Here is a 24,120-nt window from a genome sequence, read left to right as displayed (position 1 = left end):
CACATAAAAAATTCCATGAATCCACTACTGGGTAGAGTTGTAGTCTGAGAAACATAAATCTGAGGGTTCTCATACTTAATTACACAAGGTTAAAAAAATAAAACTTGGTGAATTCACTTTAAGTCTATATTGGCTATATTTGGATTTTCTGCTGTTCATTTTGCTTTTGTACCGTTGTAAATCAGATACTTAAGATATGCCTTTAGAGGACCTTAGGGTCTCAAAAGATTCAAAACCAAACACTTTAGAAGTATTTATGTAAATAATAAATTATCTAAATTTATTACATCTTTAAAATGTAACATGCAATCAGTGAGGTAGGTTTTTCCAGCTCTAATGGTCACTTCCAGTTCCTGAAAATTTCCTCAACAAAGATTGCTTGTCATAGAAAGAAGAGATATACGGTTAAGGCCTCCAAATGGGGTGTTGGCTGGGTCACTAAATCACCTAGGTATAAACTTGGACCAGATTCTTGGTTTCTCTTTGCTTTGGCTTACTCTTTCTAAACTCATAGGAAGTAAACCATAGTATCTCTAAGATCACTCCCTTCCCTACCATTTTAAGATTTTATAATTTAATTTTATCACTTTCTAGTTATAAGTGTACTTCAAGCTGGAAAAAAAAAACACATAATCCTACTTCATCATGTTGGCAGGTCTTGTGCATATAAACCATCTTAAGAAACATTCCTAGGATGACTCTCCAGTACAAAATAGAGTGGTTGATACCAATAAATTAATTGTACACATTAATCAAAGTAACCTAATACTTGCCAAGCTTTCTCCTGCCTTTGGTTAAACAAATACTAAAATGTCTCGGAGAAGTCTCCCTCCCTCCCTCCGTCTCTCTCCTTCTCTCCCTCACACACACATACAACACACACACACACACACATTATTTATATGGTTGTATTCTTTATCAGCTTTCCTCTTGCATCTGAAAATCAAAACCTCTTTATGTTATTTCATTATAATATTCAGGAATGAGGATACTTTATGATTAGGAGAATGTGGGAGAAAGGGTGTCTGTTTTCAGCCTTCAGTCTCTGAGCTAAGGATCTCCCACCACCTGCTGCTTCCTACACTTTAAAACTCCTGCTCCAGCTAGCTTTCCTGCGAGGAGAGGAGAAAACTGGGAGGGGAAAACGGTTGATGCGAGCTAGAGGCGGGAATGAGGAATAGGAGGCAGGAGGAGGCGTGGCCCGGCTCGGCCGTCAGAATAAATACTGAGAACTGGGTGCGGGGTGTGGAGAGAGAACTCCGGAGGACCGCCTGAGCCGAGCAGCACCGAGGACAGCTCCCGGCAGCATCCGCCCCCGTCTTCCTCCGCAGCCCAGATCTCTTTCACACACACACCCTGAGGTTCTTGCTCACCCCACACTCGCACTGACACACACGCATACTCATACACGCAGACACACACTCGGCTGTACAATGGCAGAATCCCACCTGCAATCCTCCCTGATCACAGCCTCACAGTTTTTCGAGATCTGGCTTCATTTCGACGCAGACGGTGATTATCTTCTCTCTTTTTAACTGTTTGAAGACCCCTTTGTCCCTGCCCTTTTCCACCCTTTCCCCTCCCCTGAGCCTCCTGATCCTATTATCCTTCGTTTCTTTACTTCTTCCCCCACCTCTCTAATCTTGTCTCTCCGGCTGGCTGCCAAAAACCATCAACTTTAAAGTTTATATATATTTTTCTGTTATCCCAAAACCTTCAACTTTTTTTTTTCTCTCCAAGAATGTTAATAGTAGGAATGCGGGAGAGGAGGGGAGTGAGAGAACAAGCAGAGATTGGGGGACACTGCACCCTGAAGTTTCTATGGCTACATTTAACATCTGTACCATCCTCCTTTGCCCTTAGTGGGTCCAAACTTTGACACACCGAGAGAGCAGCGCCGCCGGGCTTCCGCATCCGCATCCTTTCAGGGTTAATCAATGTAGAGGCAAGAGAGGGCTTCGCGGGTGGCCAGAACTATAACTGTCATGGAAATCGAAAGGGGCAGAAACTCAGAATGAGATGTATGATACCTGGGTGCCTCTTTGTCTTTGCAGGGAGTGGCTACCTGGAAGGAAAGGAGCTGCAGAACTTGATTCAGGAACTCCAGCAAGCACGGAAGAAAGCTGGATTGGTAGGTTTAAGTTTGCAACCAAGGAAAAAGACCTTCAACCTTAAAACATAAATATTCTGGAGTTTTTCATAATGAGCCAGCGAGATCAAGTGGTTTCCAGGGACTGTAGACTGAGGGAATGTAGATTTATTGACTGAGAAAGGAGAGAGAAAAAGCACCTTTCCAAATTGTATAGGGGGAAGATGAAAGGGGGAAAGAAAGAGATCCCCTAAAGGGAAAAACCTTACACTATGAAATCAGAGTTTTTAAAATATAGATTCTATACTTGTACTCGCTTTAATAATGCTTAAAAGTGTGTGTGCATGAGATCGTTTAGCAGATCACCTCCTCTTCGATAGAGTTCTACTAAGTAATTTTTAACTTCTCTTTAACTGCGTGAGAAGTGGGGGGGGGGTAGAAATACATTTCTGCCCCTTGGTGATCAGGAAACAGATCTGCAGATTACGGATCTCCTGTTTTATTGCTACTTATTATTGTGAGGTAGATATGGTTGGACAGATAAGAAAATGTTCTGTCTTGACCTTTCTCACTGGGGGAAAGTTGGACAACTTGCAACATAATAATGAGCAAGAACTTAACAAGAAAGCTGTTCATTTCTGTTGAGAGGGAGAAACCCAAAAGTCAGAGATGTAAAAAGTAAAACAATTTTAAGAATTTCATGTATTTTAAAAAAGCAAAGCTTCTTTAAACAATTAATGGGGTCTTGAAAACAAGCTGTATTTGTGATTTAAGCCATTAAGTAATTAAATAAATGACAATTCTTACCAATTATGAATAACTTCCTGTGGGCATAAATTTACCTGTTAAGATGTTTTCAGCATAAAAATAAAATATACCGAGCTTTAGAACATAGATGGGATGATTGTACAGAGGAAAATAGGATAAGAATTTTACTAGTGTGTTGGGGTTTATGTAAGACTGCATTTCAGAACACTGTGTTGGATTTGGTCTAGTTAGACGTTAATGATCTTTGGCCTTTTAACTACTGGCTAGAAATTTTACTTTACAGATTATATATAACTTTTATGTCTTTAGAGGAAAACATAGATGTGTGTGATCCTTTAGCAGATCACCACCACAAGGACTGATATATAGATAGATATTTTATAAATATGTGTTACTAATAGAGTTACCTTTTTGTTCTATCTAAATTGAAAATTGTGTGATACACGTCCCTGTATAACATATTCAAAAGACTACCAGAGGACTGTAAAATGCATTCTAATGCATTACAGAACTATCGGTTGCTTTCATGGACCAAATGGATTTAAAACCAGATAACACTCTGGGGATTGTTTTACCCAGATTTAATATTATATAAACGTGAAGGTATTGTAGATTGGGATCAAATAAAATAGAAAATGTTTTATGTACTTTCTGTACACCCTCCCCTCCTTATATATTACCATAAATAAATTCATGTATTATTATAGCTCTATATATCTTTGACTAATAAAGTAAAAACACTTCCTTATTTCATTTAAAAATATATATTTAAAATATCTGTTTGGAAAAATCTTACTTGCCATAAAATTTCAAATTAAAACATTGTAAGACACTTCCAGTAGCTAAATGATTATATTTTAATTTTTCTAGAAATAATTCTAATATTGTGATTTATTTTCAATTTAGAAATTCAAATGTTTAGAAATGACATTTTTTCAGATTTTTCTTTTTCTCTTCCCATGTTAACATTTGTACTTTTTTGTAAACAAATAACTTCAGTTAGAGTTCTAAGATTTTAAAGTTTTTTTTACTGCCCAGGCTCCAATTTTAGACTACTGGAAATTCTAATTATTAGATATTAATCCAAAAATAGCAGACTTTAGCACAAGTACAAGATTATATCAAACTGCTTAACACATTGATTGTTGAATATTTTTCTGGGTTATGTGTATAGGCTTTGGATAGTTAAAATCTAAATTGAGATCTGGTTTGAGAGGTTCAAATACTGGACAAATATGTCTGTAGTAGTAAACCTTTTACAAATTTCTTTTCTTCTTTTTTAGAACATAAAGACTAACCTTAAAAACCAGGTTTCTTTTCATTTCTGGCCACAGGATAACAAATTTCATTGTATTAATGGAAGCACTGTTTGGCATTTAAAAAATTTCACTAATATAATTATAAGTGAATATAACATTTTTTTAAAAGATTTTATTTGAGAGAGAGAGAGAGAGCACACAAGCAGGGGGAGTGGCAGAGGGAGAGGGAGAAGCCGGCTCCCTGTTCAGCAGGGAGCCAGCTATGGGGCTCAATTCCAGGACCTGGGATCATGACCCAAGCTGAGGGCAGATGTTTAACCAACTGAGACAGCCAGGCACCCCAAATGAATATAACAGTAATGAAATATAACAACCCAAATATCTTCAAAATTACTCTTTTATACTAAACATGGTATTGTCTTTAAATGTGCATTTTTATAAAGCTTTATTTTATTATCATTGTCTTTGTATTTTGTACTGTTTTAAAATGTAGATTTTGACATAATTACCACTCAAGAAACTCACAGACTAAATGTCAATTCTGCTAGTTAACCTAGTGATACTATACGATTTTAAGGTTTAAAATCAAATTCTTTTTTGTTTACTTTAAGGTATGTGCAAAAAACAAAACTGAGGATCCCACTAATGTCAAGGGGTGAACTCTTTCCTTTTCTTAGTTATTGCTGTAATAAAATTTAACAAATGCATATAATTAATCCATACAAGAGTTTTGTTTTAAAGACTACATTATAATTAAATTGCTTGATTACCATTTGTTACCTCAGTTCTACTAAAGATATTTACTTTGGTTCAAAAAGGATTCTGCAACAATTAGTAGTAATGATATTCAGCCTCAATATAACTCTTAAACTATATTAACCTACCTATCCCTAAAGCAAACTCATGGGAAAAATAATACCATCTTGTTAGTTATGAAAAAAAAACTGAGACCTTAATACACTTTCCCAAGGACATAGAATAGGACATTAGTAAAGGCTGACCTATTTTAAATTGGCTTCAGTTAATGCAACAGGGCTATCTAAAATGGGCTATGTTGGAGACCCAAGGGTATAAATTCAACTTTCTGAATACTAGTTCTATATTCAAATCACTAGTTTACAGTTCATGGCCCTCTGTCAATATGTGAAGAGATTATGTAAGCAATAGAATAGATTGGACAAAATAATTCAAATGAGATGAAAGCATTCATTTTGTCCCCCTTAAACATATCTTCTTGTACTAAAATATGGGAGAGAAAATATCTCAGAAAAAAATGGAAACACTGGAAAAACCACTCCCTAAATTATTCTGGGAGGCAAAGATCCTAAACGTATAACCAATAGCTTACACTAGGGTTATCAAAATTGTCTATCTCTAATGAAAGTACAAATTCGTCTTTTATCTTATTTTTTAATTTAATTATTCAATTTATTTAATCAGTAAATGCCACTTCTGTGTTGGAAACACAAAGACACTGGAAACACTGAAGAGTGACAATGTGAGGCACTCTTCAACATTCACATTTTTTGCTTGTCCAAACTGAAAACACCTATTATTACTTCCCATGGATAAAACATGTTAAAATAAAGAAAATGCTATAGGGCAATTAGTTGTAGCAATACAAAAGAATCTTTCCTGAAGCAAGCAATGTTTAAAGTACATTTTATTTGAATTCACTAAGTTATGAACTCAATAATTCTGACTACCTTTTTAAAGGATAGCATATTCTCAAAACTAATAGAAGATAAATATGTAATTGATTCAGAAATGATAATCAGAACCCTTTCATTTGAAACCAGTAAATACTGTGTATCAGTTATATCTTCAATTTTCATGAGAATCGTTCATCCGTGTGCATAATTCTAAAGGGTTTCAATTCCAGTTTTTCTTTGCAGAAGTTATTAACACCATAAGAAGCATAATTGATAGTTTTTAAAATAAACTTCTTACCTTCTTTTATATAATTTTAGGAGTTATCACCAGAGATGAAAACCTTTGTGGATCAGTATGGGCAGAGAGATGATGGAAAAATAGGAATTGTAGAGGTAAGGAACTTACACATTTTTCTGACATACTATTAATCAATGAGCTTCATTTTGTACTTGAATCCAACTCAAACAGGATATGGCAAAACCAATTTGGAGAGGCTTATTTTGCCTAAGTAAAAATGTTATCTTCTCTTCAAAACTTAAAATCAAAATGCCCAGAAATGAAAGAGACCTTAGAGTTTGCCCAATCCAGAGCCTAAATTTAATACATTATGAAACCAAAATGTGGAGAGGTGAAATGATTTGCCTTTGGTCATGCACCTGTTTGCTGGCATAGGTACAGTTAGAAGCCCAGGTCCAACATTTCTGGATGGGTACCTATGCCATTACATTACCTTGCCTCACTTGGATAAAACACCAGCCAAGTACATGGTTCATTGGTATTTCTTATTAACAGTGTAGAATTTTCTATGTATTTGTAATCCCTATGACGATGGCAAAAAGCTGCATCCTGGTTCCTGAAATTCTATTTTAGACTGGCAGTTGACCATAGTAAAAACAAAGAACCAAAGAACTTAACTATAATTAATGAATATTTTATGATGTGTTATCGGAAAAGATTTCTTTTGAGTCTCTAAAAGATAAAACTGTGGGTGTCAAATCTTATCTTCTGACGAGGACTATTCCTATGGGGGACAACTTTTGTTTATGAATCAAGGAGGCCAGACTTTGATTATGCATCAGTTCTTTGGCATTCTCAGATTTGTGCAAGAGCTTTCTTTCTTTACTTTCTTTACTGTACTTTTTGAAACTCAGGTGTCCCAGCTACTTTATCTCTGCAACCTATTAGAGAAATTGAGTGGACAGCTTTGTCCATAAAAAATCAATAAAGTTATATTTAAAAATATGCCAAATCAAAAGTATAATTATATTATAATACTTTTAGTGTATTAGGTTGTGATGTATTCTGTCAACAACATGTAGTAATGACTTACCTTCGATTCAGAGAATTAACCTGGCTTTCAATTAATTGATCTTATAGGACATCTGTCACGTCATTGTGAAATACTTATTTTTAAGCAGCTACTACAAAAGGAGTTAAGAAAGGACATACTATTATTACCTTTGTAATTAAAACATTTCCCTGGAGTATACACTTTCCCCTTTGCCTATGTATAACTCATTACAATATAAATAGATAAATTAACAGTACTGGGACATACAGACTGACATAGAGGGCAACTAATCAAGATATGAAATCATTAAGGATAAGAAAATAAATGACCATAAATGAGATGAGGTAAATCTATTCAAAATGAGTTGGAAAATCAAAAATCAGTGAAATTATAGATGTGGTTATTTCAAAGTTTGGCATACTTTATAATTCCAGTAGAGGAAGGACCATCATCTTATATTTAACATACTTTACCTTAAAGGACTCCAATGGTCTCAGCTATTTATTTTACTTGATTTCTTCAGTGATAGTAGATTAAACAATAGTATAAAAAGCATGATCCAATTCACAGGCATGTCACACTTTTAAAAGGACTCAATGCATGTTCTGAATCCAGGTTTTACTATACATTATATAATATAATCACTTATGAATTCTAATTTGAAGGCATATTTGAATGAGAGGCTGGGGGTCACTAGCAGATGCATTGTCCTGGAGGTTTGAGGAAAGAAGTTCCTCTAGAAGTTTGAGATAATGAACTATTATAGAAAAGTTTTGTGTGTGAGAAAAGGTAGGTAACAGAAGAGGATAAAGATGTTAACGAAGGCTAAAATGAAGAATTGAGGAACTTTTATAGTAATCACAATAAGAAAATTTATATTAGTATGACAATATACAATTTCTAAAATACATTCTCTCATTTGATCCTCATGACAAAATAAAGCAAGCCTAAATATAATATAAGGACCTATTTCTATAGCTGGGGAACCTAAGGCTTCAATAGAGTTTGACTAAAGTTAAAGAAAAAATAAGAAATAAATGGTGAAACATCCAGAACCCAGCCATGTTCCTCTAAACCACTCTACCTTCTTTAAATAATAAATAATCTGAGCATTTTCTGCATTCAGAGAAAATAGTTTCAAGCTTCAATTGGTTGATTACTTAGGGCAGCTTAGCCTAGTTGAACAGGATGCACAAAGTATAGGGGCACCTGGGTGGCTCAGTTGTTAAGTGTCTGCCTTCGGCCCAGGTCATGATCCCAGGGTCCTGGGATCAAGCCCCGCATCGGGCTCCCTGCTCCGCGGGAAGCCTGCTTCTCCCTCTCTCACTCCCCCTTCTTGTGTTCCTGCTCTTGCTATCTCTATCTCTGTCAAATAAATAAATAAAATCTTTAAAAATAAAAAAAGGATGCACAAAATATAGCGAAATTATCCAGTCAAAGCATTTGAAACGTGATGTGGGCAAAACTTTCAGATCAGCTGAAGAAGAAATAGTCTAAAGGGAGAGAAACTTTCTAATACATTCTTATGTGTCTCACTTAACTATTCCAGGACACAGAATTTTTTGCTGGATGGGACTCTGGGAAAAACTAGCCAAAATTCCTCATTTTAGGATGAAGAAACTGAAACCCAGAAAGGTTAAATGATGTGTCCAAGGTCCCAGTGTCAGGGAGTGACAACATGTGTATACAAGCCTAGATCTAACCATGATTCCAGAATTCTTTTCATTAATCTGATTTATCAGCCACATGCAAGGGAAGGGGTGGAGTGGTGATTAGTTGGAGAGAAGAGAATTAGAATGGATAAACAGAAAGAATGACCACTGCAGGAGTTCATAGGCATGTTGATTTGGTCTAGGGTGGGTAAGTAGGAGTGAAGAGAGTAAAGAGGTTCTGAAAATCATTGGAAAGAAGAAATTGAAAGTTACAGATTACATGTTGAAAACGAGGAAAGGAAGAGTGGGAATGCCCGAATTTATAACATGTCCTCCAGTGTCACCAGGAAGTTGTATAAAATGAAGTTCATCTTTTCTTTTTCCAACTTGACATTTATCACTTGCTAAGAAATCCTATGTATAATATGGGACACAAATACGCACTCTCCAGCCAGCCATGATGGAATGGGAAACCCCATGTTTTCCAAAATTTATAATAATCTACCTACTCACATCAAGATAATGTAGCTTTAGTGTTCAAAGGGAAAAGAAGTTAGTTGTTCCTATATATTTAATAGGTATAATGATGGGCTCCTCAAAATCTAATCAAGGTAGGGGCACTTGGGTGGCTCAGTCGTTAAGCTGCCTTCAGCTCAGGTCATGGTCCCAGGGTCCTGGGATTGAGCCCCACATCAGGCTCCCTGCTCTGCAGGAAGCCTGCTTCTCCCTCTCCTACTCCCCCCTGCTTGTGTTCCCTCTCTCCCTGTGTCTCTCTCTGTCAAATAAATAAATAAAATTTAAAAAAAAATCTAATCAAGGTAAACCAAATGATATTCATGTGGTAGTCCGCTTTCCTATTGGAAATAAGCTAAAGTGATTTGACTTTAATTGAAATATGTTGTTCAAAAGATCAGAAAATATAGTGATTTTCAAAGTTCTATCCTGAAGTGGACTGACCTTTCCAACAACATGCATTTTGCATGCATATTTCTAGATGAAATATGTAAAATGAAGGGGAGTATATAGATGTCGTTCTTCTGAACTTTTAAAATTTCATGTCTTTAGATTTTAAAATTCACACAAATATAGTTCATTTATAAAGAGATTGTTAATATGAACTCAAAACAGGAGCACTGAAATTCTGAGATACTGTAACAAATACCATGACAGTCAAAAAATGTTCTAAATTTATTCAGACTAATAGCTCTATTGCAGGGAAGGCTGATTAAAATAATTAGAAAGGAAGACTCAATGATTCAACAGTAATATATGTACCAAAGAAGAAATTTCTAGTAAATATAGATATTTCCCTTAGTTGGATATCAACTCTCTAAGCCTTTCACCTGATCCCTTGGGCAACGTGTGGGGAAACTACCATCCTCTTCAATTTTTTTGTATCTGTTTGTCCAGGTCAGTGAATCCACTGGAAAAAAAAAAAAAAGATCTAAAAGCTATTTAAATACTAAAACTGTAACATCTCTCCCAGGGAAGCAGACACTCCTTTCCCTCTTTTCTTCCACAGTAGGATTTGAGCACGTGAGTTTAGCTATAGTGAATGTAATTTTTCATGGCAGACTACTTTACCACCTCAGAATTTGGGGAAATGATCGACAGTAAAGGTCAGGTTAAAAACTTCCCTCTGGATAAATATTTTTAAATGATTAGGAAAATGTTTTTGATTGGAGATTTTAATGGAGGGTGGTGGTTAAAGACAAAGGCCTCAAAAGTCAAGAAAGTCAGACGGTCAGATTTCAAATCTGGTTCAAACTAAATGATAGCAGTTCATTTATTCTCTCTGCCTGTTTCTTTGTAAATAAGGATGGTATATAAGTACCAACATCAAATGTGATAAAGCATGTCAAACAAATACGTCAACCCTGGCATACTAAAAAGCTCAATAAATGTATTTGCTATGATTATTTTTAAAAAAACTGAAAATCTACACCATTCTTCTGAAGGCCAAGACTTTTAATCACTTCTTATATAACTTTTCATATTCAAATATTAAACTCAACTAGCCTTAAATTTATATAAGATTGTTTGCCTTCCAAATTTCCTGGAATCATTTAATTGCCTAGGAAAAATACTTCTCTGGTTCCCAAATGAAAGAACTGAATTCTTTGTTAATATGTGTTGAAAGAGGTTAGCATGTACCATGAATGTCTTCAGGATTTAAGAATTATGCCTCATGTGTGCTTTGACTTATTTAGCTCATTTATGTTTTTAGTAAAATTTCCCTTTGTGTGTGCTCTATTAGCACCTAATACTTAGATTTATCACTACATCTCCTTTTTTGAAATTGTGGGAATAATGTTTGAAATTATCTGCCTCCCTATAAGGTTCTTACCCACAGTGACTATGAATCCCCAGTATCCAGCACAGTGCCTAGTAGGTTCTGAATCATACCTCTATGAGATATAGCAAAGAATTTCAACCTACTCCAAAACATAAGACGAGGGTTCTACATTATGCCTAGGAATAGAACAAAAATGTAAAAACCCTGTGACATGTTCAGTTCCCTGGGAAGCAGATCTAAGTAGAAAATTATCAATAAGGAAATTTATTAGGAAGTGCTCTTGGGACCATACCTGTTGAGGGGAAATGAAAAGAACAGGACTGGGCAGAGGGAGAGAGTGGGCCATAATACAGTCTCAACAGAGGCTTCAGCTAACCCTACAGTGGGCTCGAAAGCTGCAACGGCCCTTCACAAAAGTCCCAAATTGAATGAGAGGGCTGTGCCTTTTTCTCTTCATGTGGATCAGTCATAGGACACAGTGTCTTTGGGAAGGCAGCTCTCTTCAGCCTAGATAATCTCCCAAAGGCTCTCCCAAAATAACACTCCCAGCACCTAAAGGGAGCTCTGGGTAGATTATCACAATATCCACCCCAAACCTATCCACAATTCAGTAATAAGTCAGTAATAATTATCTCCAAAGGAACTTTATTTACAGCCTATGCTGACCCTAGACAATAGTCAATTGCCTTCATTCATAAGTTCAGTAAGGTATTCACTGACATTTTTGCAGGTTCTGGGCAAAGAAACAGTAATAAGACATAGACCCTATCCTCAAGATGTGTGTAGTCTTCATATATCTAGGGGAGACAGGCAAACTTTTACATCCCCACTCTCAGTGACAGGCACCAGTTCTCACAACTGAAGCTCCGAGGAATTCTGGTCACAACTATCTGCCTTCTACTTATTGCCTTGATATTCTTCCTTCTTTTCCAACCCATAACGAAGTTTTGGGAGTTCATAAAAGAGCAGGCAAGCAGCCCAAGGATTAAGAAATTACCAATAACCTTGGATCAGGCAGTATTGAATACTTCCATGGACAGCAGGGACTTAGCAAATGTGAGAATAAAGCAGCCTTACTTGACACCTTCAATAAAAGACCTCTCCTACTTTGTAGATATGCTCTAAAACACTAGATCTGGAGAGTTACTGCACCCAGCTCTGAAATTTAAACATTGATTCCCAATATATTGATGAAAGCATCAATAGCAGAACCATTACATTGTGAAACAAACCTTTAAAAACATGATTTATGTTCACTATAGTTACATCCTATCCACACATATTCATTGCTTCTCTTTTAGCGGCTGGCTTGTCTTATTATAATCTTTTAAATGTTTGAGATGCATTCTAATGTCTAAAATAGGATGGCTCTATATTCAGTTTAACATTAACAGTTCAAATTAATAGATTGAAAATGTGCATGTAGATAGAGTCTGTATCTTTTTAAATAATGAAACTGAGGAGGACCAAAATGGCATGGGAAAAGAAATACACATTTATACTATATATGCAGAACAATTTTACTGCCTCTATGTTTGGCATTTTAGAGAACTCTAAACTTTATGCAAGTTATATGAACTTTAATTTTTGAAACAAAGATGTTTGAATTTTCCCTTATTTTACATTTAGTAATTGCTTACTAGTTCATTCTTTTATTTTTTTTCTCTATTCATGTATTTGGAAGATTTTGATAAGTATAATTTTTTAAGAAAAATTATTTTTGGTGAAAATACAGTTATTAAAATTCAAGCAATATAGAAAATTGGAATGAAGATAGTAAAAACAAATACTATAAATCATGTTAGGTAGGTATTTTTAATGAAGTAAAATTATCAACCAATCGCCAGCATTTATGTCAGACATATAACGTGCTGAGCACCACCCTGGGCATTCAAGAGATGCAGACAAAGCATGGTCCCTGCCCTCCCGAAATGGATGGTTCAACAACAGCTTACAAAGTGGTATCTGACAAGTTACATACCAATAACTAAAAGAATTGGCATTAGCTATTTCTTATTTCCTATATGAATGCTTATGTTATTGCACAACTATACTAGGGACCTTTATTCCAAAATAAGAAAATGTCTTCTGACAGAGTCATGTTAACATTCTAGTAAGATATATGCCCCTGGTCCTCAGTTTCACCTCCATATGTAATGTCTATAAGCTGAATGGATCTAATTTGAGGTATTATTTTAAAGACCTAAAAACAAGTTAAAGGACATATTATAAGGGCATAAAAAACCAGAGATTACTTGCATATAAATTGAAATGATCCATTTTATGTTAAAAATTTTTAATATACCTAAATGGGTGAAATTTTTTTTTTTTAAAGGGACGGGGGAGATAAACTTTCCTATAATTTGGTAGAAATTTTGGAACTAATACTGAACTTAAGTTGATCCATACCACAGGTGCTTGGTCTAAAATCCAGGGACAAGGGTCCATGCGTGAACCTCAAGGAAATTAGATGAAACATAGTATGCATAGGTTCATTCTTTAATGGTGAAGACAGAGTGATTCTAACAAATTCTCAAAGTCCTTTTGAACCTAGTACATTTAAGAGACTTTGGTTTCTACTTCAACTCCTTATTTTAGTGATGAGGGTACTAAGTTCCAGAAGTGGCTGAGGGAGTTGCTGGGGACCATAGCTAATTAGCTGCTGAGCCAGGAATAGAACCCATGCCTGCAGTGGGGCCATCAATCCAGCTCCCTCCCTCCCTCCCTGCATGTAACAGATAGATTACAGTCATCTTAAAATGGGATCTGGAGCCCTTTGTGCCAAAAAAATAAATAAAGGAGGGGGGGTACTAAAGTTACAAAATGAGAACTAAGGAGGCAGGTCATAGGGTCATGAAATAGAGATCATAAACCCAAGCCCTGGATTCTGACAGTGGACATCCTCTTAGCTAAAACCAACAGTTTGAGAACTGTTTTTTCCTATTACTGTTCAATTTCCACTCTTCATCGTGAATTGTCTTTTCCACCTCTCTTTTCACTGCCTTATAACTGTCTTCACTTTATCTTTTTTTTTTTTTTTAAGATTTTATTTATTTATTTGGGGGGGGCAGAACGAGAGGGAGAAACAGACTCCCCACTGAGCAGGGAGCCCGATGCAGGGCACAATCCCAGGACCCTGGGATCATGACCTGAGCTGAAGGCAGACGCTTAACCCCCTGAGCCACCCAGGCACCCGTCTGAAGACCCTGCTTCTCTTAGGCTTTCCCCTCAGATCTGGGAATGCATTTTTTTCCCTTCCTTCCTTTACCCTACATTCGCATTTCTCATAATTTCTTTCCTCCTATGGGACATATATGTCCCCACATATACCGCATTCTGTGCACCCTGAGGAGAGCAACACTGCTCTGTGGCACAGAAGAGAGGAAGGGTTCAAGCAGAGGAGGAGTGGTCAAACCAGTGCTATCTGAACTTTTTGAGCACAACTGCTGCGGCCACCTCACTGACCAGACAGCCCCATCACGCACGGCCACCCAAGCATTGGAAAAGACAATGGCTCTCTGAGGGAACAAAGTATCAGAAAGGGAAAGTCAACCCAAACGTTTTTCCTCTCCTAGTTTTCTAGGCAATAAAACTGCCTCTAATAAGTATATTCAAGAAAATTTTAGCAGGAAGTAATGACAGAGGCTTGCTTCCCTTACAACTTTTTAAATTTTTTTCAGTTGGCTCACGTATTACCCACAGAAGAGAACTTCCTGCTGCTCTTCCGAGGCCAGCAGCTCAAGTCCTGTGAGGAATTCATGAAGGTAAAACAGACCTCTGTCCAGGAGGGAGGTCTTCAGAAAGCTGCTTAGTGTAGGAAAATTGTTGGCTTTTTTTTTAATGTGTTTGGTTTTCCTTATCCAAAATTACTTACAGACATGGAGAAAATATGATACTGATCACAGTGGCTTCATAGAAACTGAGGAGCTTAAGGTAAGCAAACAAAAACCTGTGCTAACTTTTTTCCCTTTAAATAGAATTACGAACTCCAACTTTTTTTAAAAAACCTCCCACAAAAGAAACTTCTGTTGAGCAATGGCACATTTTCACCCACTCTTCCACATTGTTAATGAAGTACCCGATTAAAAAAAGGGACTTCAAGTACTTTTTCAAATTCTACTCAGCAATGCAAAAAAATTAGCATTTTCTGTGGTATAAACAAATGGTTATGCTAGATAGACAGATATAACAATATCCTGAGCCAAATAAGATGCTCCTTTTCATTGAAATTTGCCATTTTACTTCATAAATTAAATATAAATAGATTTCTCTCTCAAGAGAAGAGCAAAGAAACAATGGTTGGACACCTACTATATGTTATGCACATTATTTTATCTAATCTTCGTGAGAGTTCTGAGATTAGTACTACCCTTATGAGGAAAAAGATTAAGAGGAGTTTAGTGATATACGGAGGCCACACAGAAAGAAGACGCTGGGCTGCAATATTTAAACCCAAACTCCTCTGCCTCCAAGTCTCCTACCCATTCCATAAAACCTCCTGCCTCTCAACAAGAACAACAAAGTCCTAATATAATCTAACTTCTGAAAGATTGTAACTTTGAAAATGAATTTGTGAGTTCATCTCTCCCAGATGTGCAGAGGAGCTGGTGGGGGAGGAAAGGACACAAAGGAGAAGGCAAAGAGATTTAAAAATCAAGTTATTCTGTCTGGTTTTTTTCATCTTTTAAATGGGGACAATAACACCTTCCTCTCAGATTTATTGTGAAACTCAAGTAAAATTCTGTATGTGAAAGATTTTGTGAAATACACCAGGTACAATACATTGTATTATTCACGAACTCAATAATTTACTAGTCTTTCAGAAGTATGGCAACGTTCTTTCTCTCGTTTCCTTAAATCGACCCTAAGATTTCTCGGTCCAGAGACCCTCTTCCGTCCACCTTCAGGATAAAGAGTAACTAAAAGGGAGGCAAATTAATACTTACGTGGCAGGTATAATATTAGGTGCTTGAAATTATTTTAAGATTTAATCCTCTCAGAAAACCTGCAAAGCAGGTATTATTCCCGTTATACAGAGAAACTGAAATTCAGAGAGATTAGATAATTTTTCAATGTTACCTAGCTGCTTATGAAAGAATCTAGACTATCGGATAATGCTAATAATATTTTTTTCCGCCACAACACCACATGCTTCCAAACTTCAGTCATCAAGAGCTACCTCTCCTCTTGTCAACTGTAGAAATAGGAATATCAAACCCAGTTTCCTCATCATGGTTTAACACGGCTTGAGTCATATAGTCACATACAATTTTAGAGATGGAACTAGGACATTTGCACCACTGTAAAATTGCTAAAACACAATCAACAGCAGCCTCTTGGAAATATAAACATTTCTAATGTGAAAACAATATATTTTATACAAACTTGCAGCACAACCTGGAGCGCACAAGGTGACAGTTAAGCTATTGTGTTTTTATTCCATAGGACAAAAAAAAACAATCTTTTAAAAATCATTTCAAGTTCATCATGAAAACCTTAGCTCATTTCTAATACTGACCTTCTTTGTTCTACATTTTATTCTCAGAAAGAGATTCTAAATAGAAGTCCTCCTCTCTGGGGAATTTTGAAGAGAAGTTGGTATTCTTTTTTAATGGATCTTTCAAGAAAGCTAATTTTAAGATCCATAATAGAGTAAAACATCACTTGCTCTTAGACACGACTTTGAATCTCAGCGTCCCGAGGTTTCTCCCAGGCTATTTTTGTGACCACCATTTTAGTCTCTGGTGAGGCTTTTTAACCCAATTAATCTCTGACAAAAGACTCATAAGGCTCAAAAATAAAATTCACCCCCAATAGATAACTTTGAATTTTCCATGCTTCACTTTGGATTTGAAATGGAATGCTTGAAATGAAAATACATTTAATCAAACCAAGAAAAAGGTCTCCTTCCTCAAAAAGAATAAAGTTTAAATCAGCCCAGAAGAACAGGTACATTTGGGAAGAAGATAAACCACTGTAGAACCAAAGAAACCCAATCCCTCAATATATCCAAACACAGTATCTACTTAGTTTTCCATAACTGCATTAATTCATTTTTTGAAAAAAATAAAGGAGTCGCAAATGAACAGCACTAGACAAAATTGAATATTATATGCCTAAGTGCTAACACTGTCATTTATGTGGATTTTGTAAAGCTTTTGATTTATTTCTGTTTAAAATTAACTCCCTCCTAAACTCCAACTGTCAAATTAATAATTATCTTTTTTTCATCCTTCCCACAATAATCTCTATTTTAATATGATTCTCATACCCTTCAAGGATTAGAGATCATCATCTGTGACCAATTGTCTTACTCTGAACAGCCAGCTGAAGCATTCTAACCAAGGTGTTTGGGACTGCATTCAGCCCAAAAGCTACGTGACTGGCCCTTCAGAGAAACAAGCTTCCTACTGTCTATAAGCTGATGTGAAAATACAGTTTGTGAGGCAGAAAACGCACTTGAAATTAGAGGTAGCTCTCCATCTGGCTTACTAATAATTTTCCCTCATGTTACAAAGGCAGAGAGAGGGCCCTTGTGTTTCTTAGAAAAAAGCCATATGAGATTTTATGAAGACATCATTATGTACAAATGCACCCATTGGGCTGGCTGGTAGACAAGCTTGTACTCACATTCCTACACAGTGTGCAATCCAGATACACATTTAATTGAAGTCATAAAAGCAGTATAACATAGACCACAACAGATCAGGTCTCAGTAAAAGGCAGATATCGTACCTGTCAAAGGCAGCATCATGGCTGGAATACCAAGTGAACCAAGTGGAATAATCTCCCTTCTAAGGTCCTCTCCTTACCCAGTTCTAGCCTCAAAAAGAGGCTTTCTTTGCATTCTTGGGACGTTCCATTTCAAGGCAGGCTGAAATGGAAACAGACTGTAAGTTACTTGTGACATTTATCTGAGTATTCTTTGTCTTAACAGAACTTTCTAAAAGACCTGCTGGAAAAAGCCAACAAGACTGTTGACGATACAAAGCTAGCTGAGTATACAGACCTAATGGTAAGACTGATCTTAGATAGTAGCCAAAACCCTATGAAATATTACTGTTCTTGTTAATTCTCAAGGCTATGGAGGATGAAATAAACCATGTGGGTATACCTGTATACAGGTATCATTTCACTTGAAAAGTGAAATACTTAAGGATGTTTATTTACACCTTGTAAGGCTGAGTGCTGTCGTCATTGGATTTGAGTTTCAACACATGAGCATTTCCTTTCTTGTGGAGGTAGATAATTTATATCTATCAAAAGATCATTCATTTTTCTTACAAAGCCAGTGTATCACTAAATTATATAATTTATACACATGGAAGTTACATTGTAGATATATAAATTAGATAACTAAAAACATTTTGGAGGTTCTGAATCCGTTATCATGACTCACAAAATCATAAATTTTGTTAGAGTTGAAACAAAACTTACTGCTACTTTATTCATTGAGTGACTAAAAAAAAAAAAATGGGTATTTTAGAATACTGTCTTGGTGCTTGGGTGAGGAGTTCCAAATGTACCCTGACACTGATGCTATGATAAATAGCGTAACCAAGATCTCTTATAGAATATTGATAATAGAGGGGCGCCTGGGTGGCTCAGTTGGTTAAGTGACTGCCTTCGGCTCACGTCATGATCCCAGGGTCCTGGGATCAAGCCCCGCATCGGGCTCCCTGCTCAGCGGGAAGCCTGCTTCTCCCTCTCCCACTCCCCCTGCTTTTGTTCCCTCTCTTGCAGTCTCTGTCAAATAAATAAAATCTTAAAAGAAAAGAATATTGATAATAGAGCCAAGGAAACTGCTTTACACATAGACCTTCAATGTTTTAGGGATGAAAAAATTTATGAAGTTCTAGATAGAATAATCCAGTGCCCATGAATTTCATTAATTTCAAGTAGTAGTTTCCTCATTTTGACTCATAGCATTAGGACTATAGGAAAAGCCTTTGCCAAACTGATTCAGCTATGGGCCAATATTTTGGCAACATTTTAATTTTTTGAAATTCAGGCAAAATTTTAAATTGTCCAAATCAGTACATATATTTATATATGCTTTAAGTACTGTAAAGGTACAGTGAATTCTTACCTTACAAATTTACATAAATAACCCACAAAACAAGTGTATATTATAAAAATTATGTTCTATTAGTTTTATAAAGGAGTTAGACTTTTTAGTTACCCTGGAAAGTCATTTTATACAAGGTTTGATTATAAACCTGTTATGAGGTTTACTTTCAACCTGTCAGCCTACTTTTATGCAGGGGGGGAAAGAAACCACTAGAACTTTACTATTGTCTTATTCACTATAGAATATTATAAAGTGGGACTAATCTTTAATTTCAAAACAATTAAAACTTTTTCATTGCAAGGAAGCATCCTCTTTGATCCACTTATGGGAAATGGACAATAACCTACATTCCTCAATTTTGTTTTGTGCCAGCCTTATGGGATGTCTATTTAAAGCAAAGACTCCTTTTGAGGTAGAAATTTGAAGCAGTCTTTTAAAAACTACTCAGATGGGAGTTTTCCCCCTGTTGGATTGGCCTGGCATATCTGATTCAATGTCCTAAACCAGTTCAAATCCGAGATGCAAATTAATCGGGAACTAATTAAGATTTAAATATATACATAGGGAAATATTCCCCTATGGACACTAAATTGCGTGATCAAGTGTCCAGTGTCTGGGTAGACAGTTTGATGATATCAGAACTTACGGTCAACAGTTTATAAAACGTGTATCAGACCCTGAAAAAATCTCCCTCCTACAAAGAATTCTTACATTTCAAACCATAGACTGTTCTTTTTCTCCCTAAAGAGACTTCACTAAGCCTATAACCATTATGACCCTGATCATATTCCTTTTTGAAAAAAACAAAAATAATGTTGTGTAGCATGCAAACTTCATTTTAATACAGCTCCTCTATAGGCCCTCCATGTATTATAGTATAAGCAATAGTTGCTACTTTCTAAAAATATGCATGCTTCCTGGATAAGGGTATGAGGTTATTTATATCTGGATGGGTCTTGGTATAGGATGTGAATGTAAGTGCGATGAGGAGGTATCTAGTATCCAAGGGAAAATAAAACAACTGAAAATTAGTCAAAAATTCTGTTCTCTAAGAATTTATTCATACTATCTGCCTATTGCTTCTCTTTGTACTTTTACGCTCTAAAAGAGGGAGACAAATATTTTCATATCATTGTTTGGAGAATTCTAGAGTATGCTATATACTGCCAGACACCATCTCTCCCACATCTTGCCAAATATACATATTTGCAAGAAATATAAATTACGGTATTCTAGAATCTAACTAAGATCACTACTACCCTGTTTGACTATTCTATATTGTCCTGACAAACTTTGGCAATTGACCCAACTTAAAGAACTGAAAATTTGCACTCCAAGTTTAATAAAAGCTAGTTTCTAGAATTTTACTGTCTATACGAGTAATTGATAACTCAAAGTGCTTTACTTTGAATTTTCTTCTTCCTGCAATAAATCATTCTTCAGTGGTTACAATAATAACATTCTGTCTTTCAGCTGAAATTATTTGATTCAAATAATGATGGGAAGCTGGAATTAACTGAGATGGCCAGGTGAGTTTAGGAAGTATACAGGTATTATAATAAGTTGATCCTCGTCCAAAAAAAATCTAATCTATTAATATTTCTCTCTCAAAAGGTTACTACCTGTACAGGAGAATTTTCTTCTTAAATTTCAGGTATTTCTCTTTTCCCTACCATAAACAATATTTTCCTTGAAAAGTTAGGCTGTGGGAGATTTGCCAAGGGAAATGCAATTAAATATAATAGTAGCATTTTAACCTTTGCTCTCTTTATCATCCAGGGAGTCAAAATGTGTGGGAAAGAGTTCAATAAGGCTTTTGAGTTATATGATCAGGTAAAAGTTCTTTCTTATCTATAATTTGATTGTTTAGAAGAATTTGGAAGATCCTCACTTGCGGCAGGGGGGAAACCCTCAAACTCAAGGTCCATATTAAAAGAAACATGAGCTATTAAAATTACTCAGCCAATTTATTCTTGTCATAGGAAATGTAGTACAGTATGTCCCAATTAGATGAATCTTGATTCAAGTCCCTTGCTACAATTTATCTATTTTCAGGCTTTGAAAAAGATACCAAACTCCTCTAAACCTCAATTTCCTCATTTGTAATCTGGAGATCATACCCACTTTACAGGGTTGGATGAGGATTAAGTTAGTTGAAAATATCCATCAGAATCCTCCCCCATGTAATAGATGGTAACATCTGTCAATAGTTACCATCCTTTATTTTCTTCTAATTTCTCTCCTCCTGGACCAAATCTGTCGTCTGTGGGCTCTGGCACAACACTGCCACTACCTGGTGTGACGCAGGCTAGCACATGGCTTCCCCAGGCCTCAGGGTCCTGAGGGACATATTTATGGCCAACTAAGGACTTCAACAGGTGATACTGTTAACATAAAGTGAAACATTATATATGAAAGTACTTCAAAAAGTTCAAAGTGTTTTATAAATGTAAGGTGCTGCATGAGAGGCAATTCACATGTATTTTGGGCCTTTGGAGCAATTAAGAATTTTGAGGGTCTGACATTAAGATGTTGGAATATCTGCCAAGTATGCAGTAGGGAGACTTTCTGAAGAATCAGCTATTTTATTACATTCCCCATTATTGTCCAGTTGGTTGTATACTGGTTTATTTATTTCTGCTCCCTCAGGATGGCAATGGATACATAGATGAAAATGAATTGGATGCTTTACTGAAGGATCTGTGTGAGAAGAATAAACAGGTAATCTAGTGACCATGCCACTTACTTCTTAAGCAGACTATAAGGATCCATCCAGAAGTACCACACATCCTTTTTTGGAAATCTACTTTAAAGATTTATAGAGAAGTAGAATTCAATTCTTAACCTGATTTGGTACTGGCCCACAACAGTATAACTGATAAATAGATTTTAAAACAACTTTGTGATTATTCACATTTGGGGAAGAATTTAATCTAGCTCTGAATGGATTGATGTAACAAGCAGTTTTCATCCTACATTTTATCACTTGACAGTGGTTAATTAACTTCCATATTTAGCTGGATAACAATGCCATCTATATTCTATACAGGATCTGGATATTAATAATATTCCAACATACAAGAAAAGCATAATGGCTTTATCGGATGGGGGGAAGCTGTACCGAACGGATCTTGCTCTCATTCTCTCTGCTGGAGACAACTAGATTTGGTGACCATGACCATTTACTAGTGATACATTGTATCTAAAAAATAACTGTGCACTATAAGGGAGTAGGCTATATTTTCTTTTGTATCTGTAAATTTAACTGCATATAGATGATTACCCAGGATATGTGGCACATTCTTTTCAGCTTGTTTCTACAGTGTTTGTAATGTACAGTTTTTGTAACTACATGACTGAAAAAGGAGAAAGTCTTAGGCTTAAGCCAGCCAATAGACCCAACTGAAAAAAAAATAACCGAATATATTCTTGCTTTCATAAATAGTTGGACAAGATTTCCCTGAAAATTCCACTAGGATTAATCTATAAAATTCTAGTCTCTGATGTGTAAATGCACATTTGTCACTGATTAGGAGAATTATACCTAACAAGTTACCATTTCAGACAATCATAGGTCTGTCCCACAAAATAGTCTTAAGCTGTATTTCCAATTATTAGGAAGAATGTGCTTTTGCATCTAAAAATACCAAAATATCGATCAATAGTTAGTTATTTGTGGCTCTATGAGGTTAACAGTCTCACTAGACAAGACTTAGTTAATTAATCAACAATACATCTACTGCTTGAATCCATACCAAGCTATTGGTTCAAGTTAATCTGATGACAAGGAAAGGTAGCACCAGATGAAACATAAATCTGTCTGATTCTGTATCTGTATTTCCAAGAAGCCTACTGTCAGAGAGTATGACCTTAATCCATTTTCTAAACTGTTCTCATGTGTTGCAGATTATATTCTAGTCAATTGCTGTTTTTATGTCATATTGTGTGATCTCTGATTAAATTATATATGCCAAGTATCCTGGTGTCTACTTTGCATACTTCCTGAATTTTCTTTCTATGTAGGACTGTCCGTTTCCACCAAGGGTATCTGCTGCCTCCAAAACTATTTTTTTCTAGCTATAACAACTCTATTTTTTACTACATAATTAAATTTTAATGTAAAATTCATAGCACCCTGATTGTTGAATGTTATATCAATAATTTTGTGTAGTCTGTAAATTCTATATATTTCGTATTGAGATCAGCATTCGAGATAGCTCTATTTCTATCTGCAAATAGTTTCAAATGAGTTTAAAATAACATCTTAAGAGAAATACTAATGTAATCATTTAACTTATTTAGCAAGGGAGATTCTAAAACACTCTTTTGACCTACATCCAAGTCAGTTTCATAGATTTGTAGCTAGAACATCCTGTGCTGGTTACACTTGACATGTAATGGGTGGTAATTTGATTCTTTGATTGTGAAGCAAAGAGCTAAGAGATATGTGTCTGTATGAAATTTATAAAGTTACCACCAAAGAGTTAATGGCTCTGGGTCAATTTAAATGTCCCCAATTCTATAAATTCAGCACTACTTTTCTCAATTCATAGAAATCACAAACAAAATAAAAGTATCTCTTTCCCCCAAAGATGAACAGAAAAGAGACTTGCCAAAACATAAAATTTATCAAGTGATGTGTTAGATTGGCTTTGCTTCTAGTGTGTAAATGGAAGCACTGACCTTAGATTGAATTTAACAACTAAGAATAAATAAAGAGGAAAATTAATCTCTTGTATTCTTGTTTCTTCCTCAAAAAGTCAGTTGACATGTAATCGGTAATCAATCCAGGTGAAAATGTAGGATGCTCAAGTTATTATGGCCTAAGAAATCTAAATAAATGTCCATCTGCCTGATTCAGCGAATTATTGGATGCCTTAACAGGAGCCTCTGACATCAAGATTCACAAAGAAACCTAAAAAAATCCAAGTATTGGGGAGTTCCTTGCCCAACTGACATGATCAAATACTTCTTCATGAAAGATTTTCTCCAAAGAAGTAGGAGGGATATACAGATTTCCTACATCCATCTGTTCATTACA

At 35.8% G+C, this 24,120-nt stretch overlaps 1 protein-coding gene and 1 long non-coding RNA gene across 2 annotated transcripts in view; one reads left to right on the top strand and one right to left on the bottom strand.

Moving 5' to 3' along the window:
• LOC141372811 (uncharacterized) overlaps positions 1–24,120 on the bottom strand; it is a 57,628-nt gene that overhangs the window by 32,932 nt on the left and 576 nt on the right. Inside the window, exon 2 of the long non-coding RNA XR_012378251.1 lies at positions 17,744–17,882. This is a non-coding gene — a long non-coding RNA (uncharacterized lncRNA). The remainder of the gene's footprint in view (positions 1–17,743; positions 17,883–24,120) is intronic.
• On the top strand, positions 1,246–23,053 carry CALB1 (calbindin 1). The gene is made up of 11 exons (XM_025871485.2): positions 1,246–1,512; positions 2,055–2,131; positions 6,087–6,161; positions 14,689–14,772; positions 14,885–14,941; positions 17,946–18,023; positions 20,553–20,608; positions 20,694–20,733; positions 20,859–20,912; positions 21,729–21,800; positions 22,129–23,053. The coding sequence occupies exons 1-11, from the start codon at positions 1,434–1,436 to the stop codon at positions 22,240–22,242; spliced, it is 786 nt and encodes a 261-aa protein (XP_025727270.1). The 5' UTR covers positions 1,246–1,433; the 3' UTR covers positions 22,243–23,053.

Source organism: Callorhinus ursinus, unplaced genomic scaffold (genome assembly GCF_003265705.2).
Source record: "Callorhinus ursinus isolate GAN/ISIS: 27379988/994484 unplaced genomic scaffold, GSC_fseal_2.0 scaffold5, whole genome shotgun sequence".
Classification (NCBI taxonomy): Eukaryota; Metazoa; Chordata; class Mammalia; order Carnivora; family Otariidae; genus Callorhinus; species Callorhinus ursinus.
This window is presented reverse-complemented; position numbering and strand designations above follow the sequence as displayed.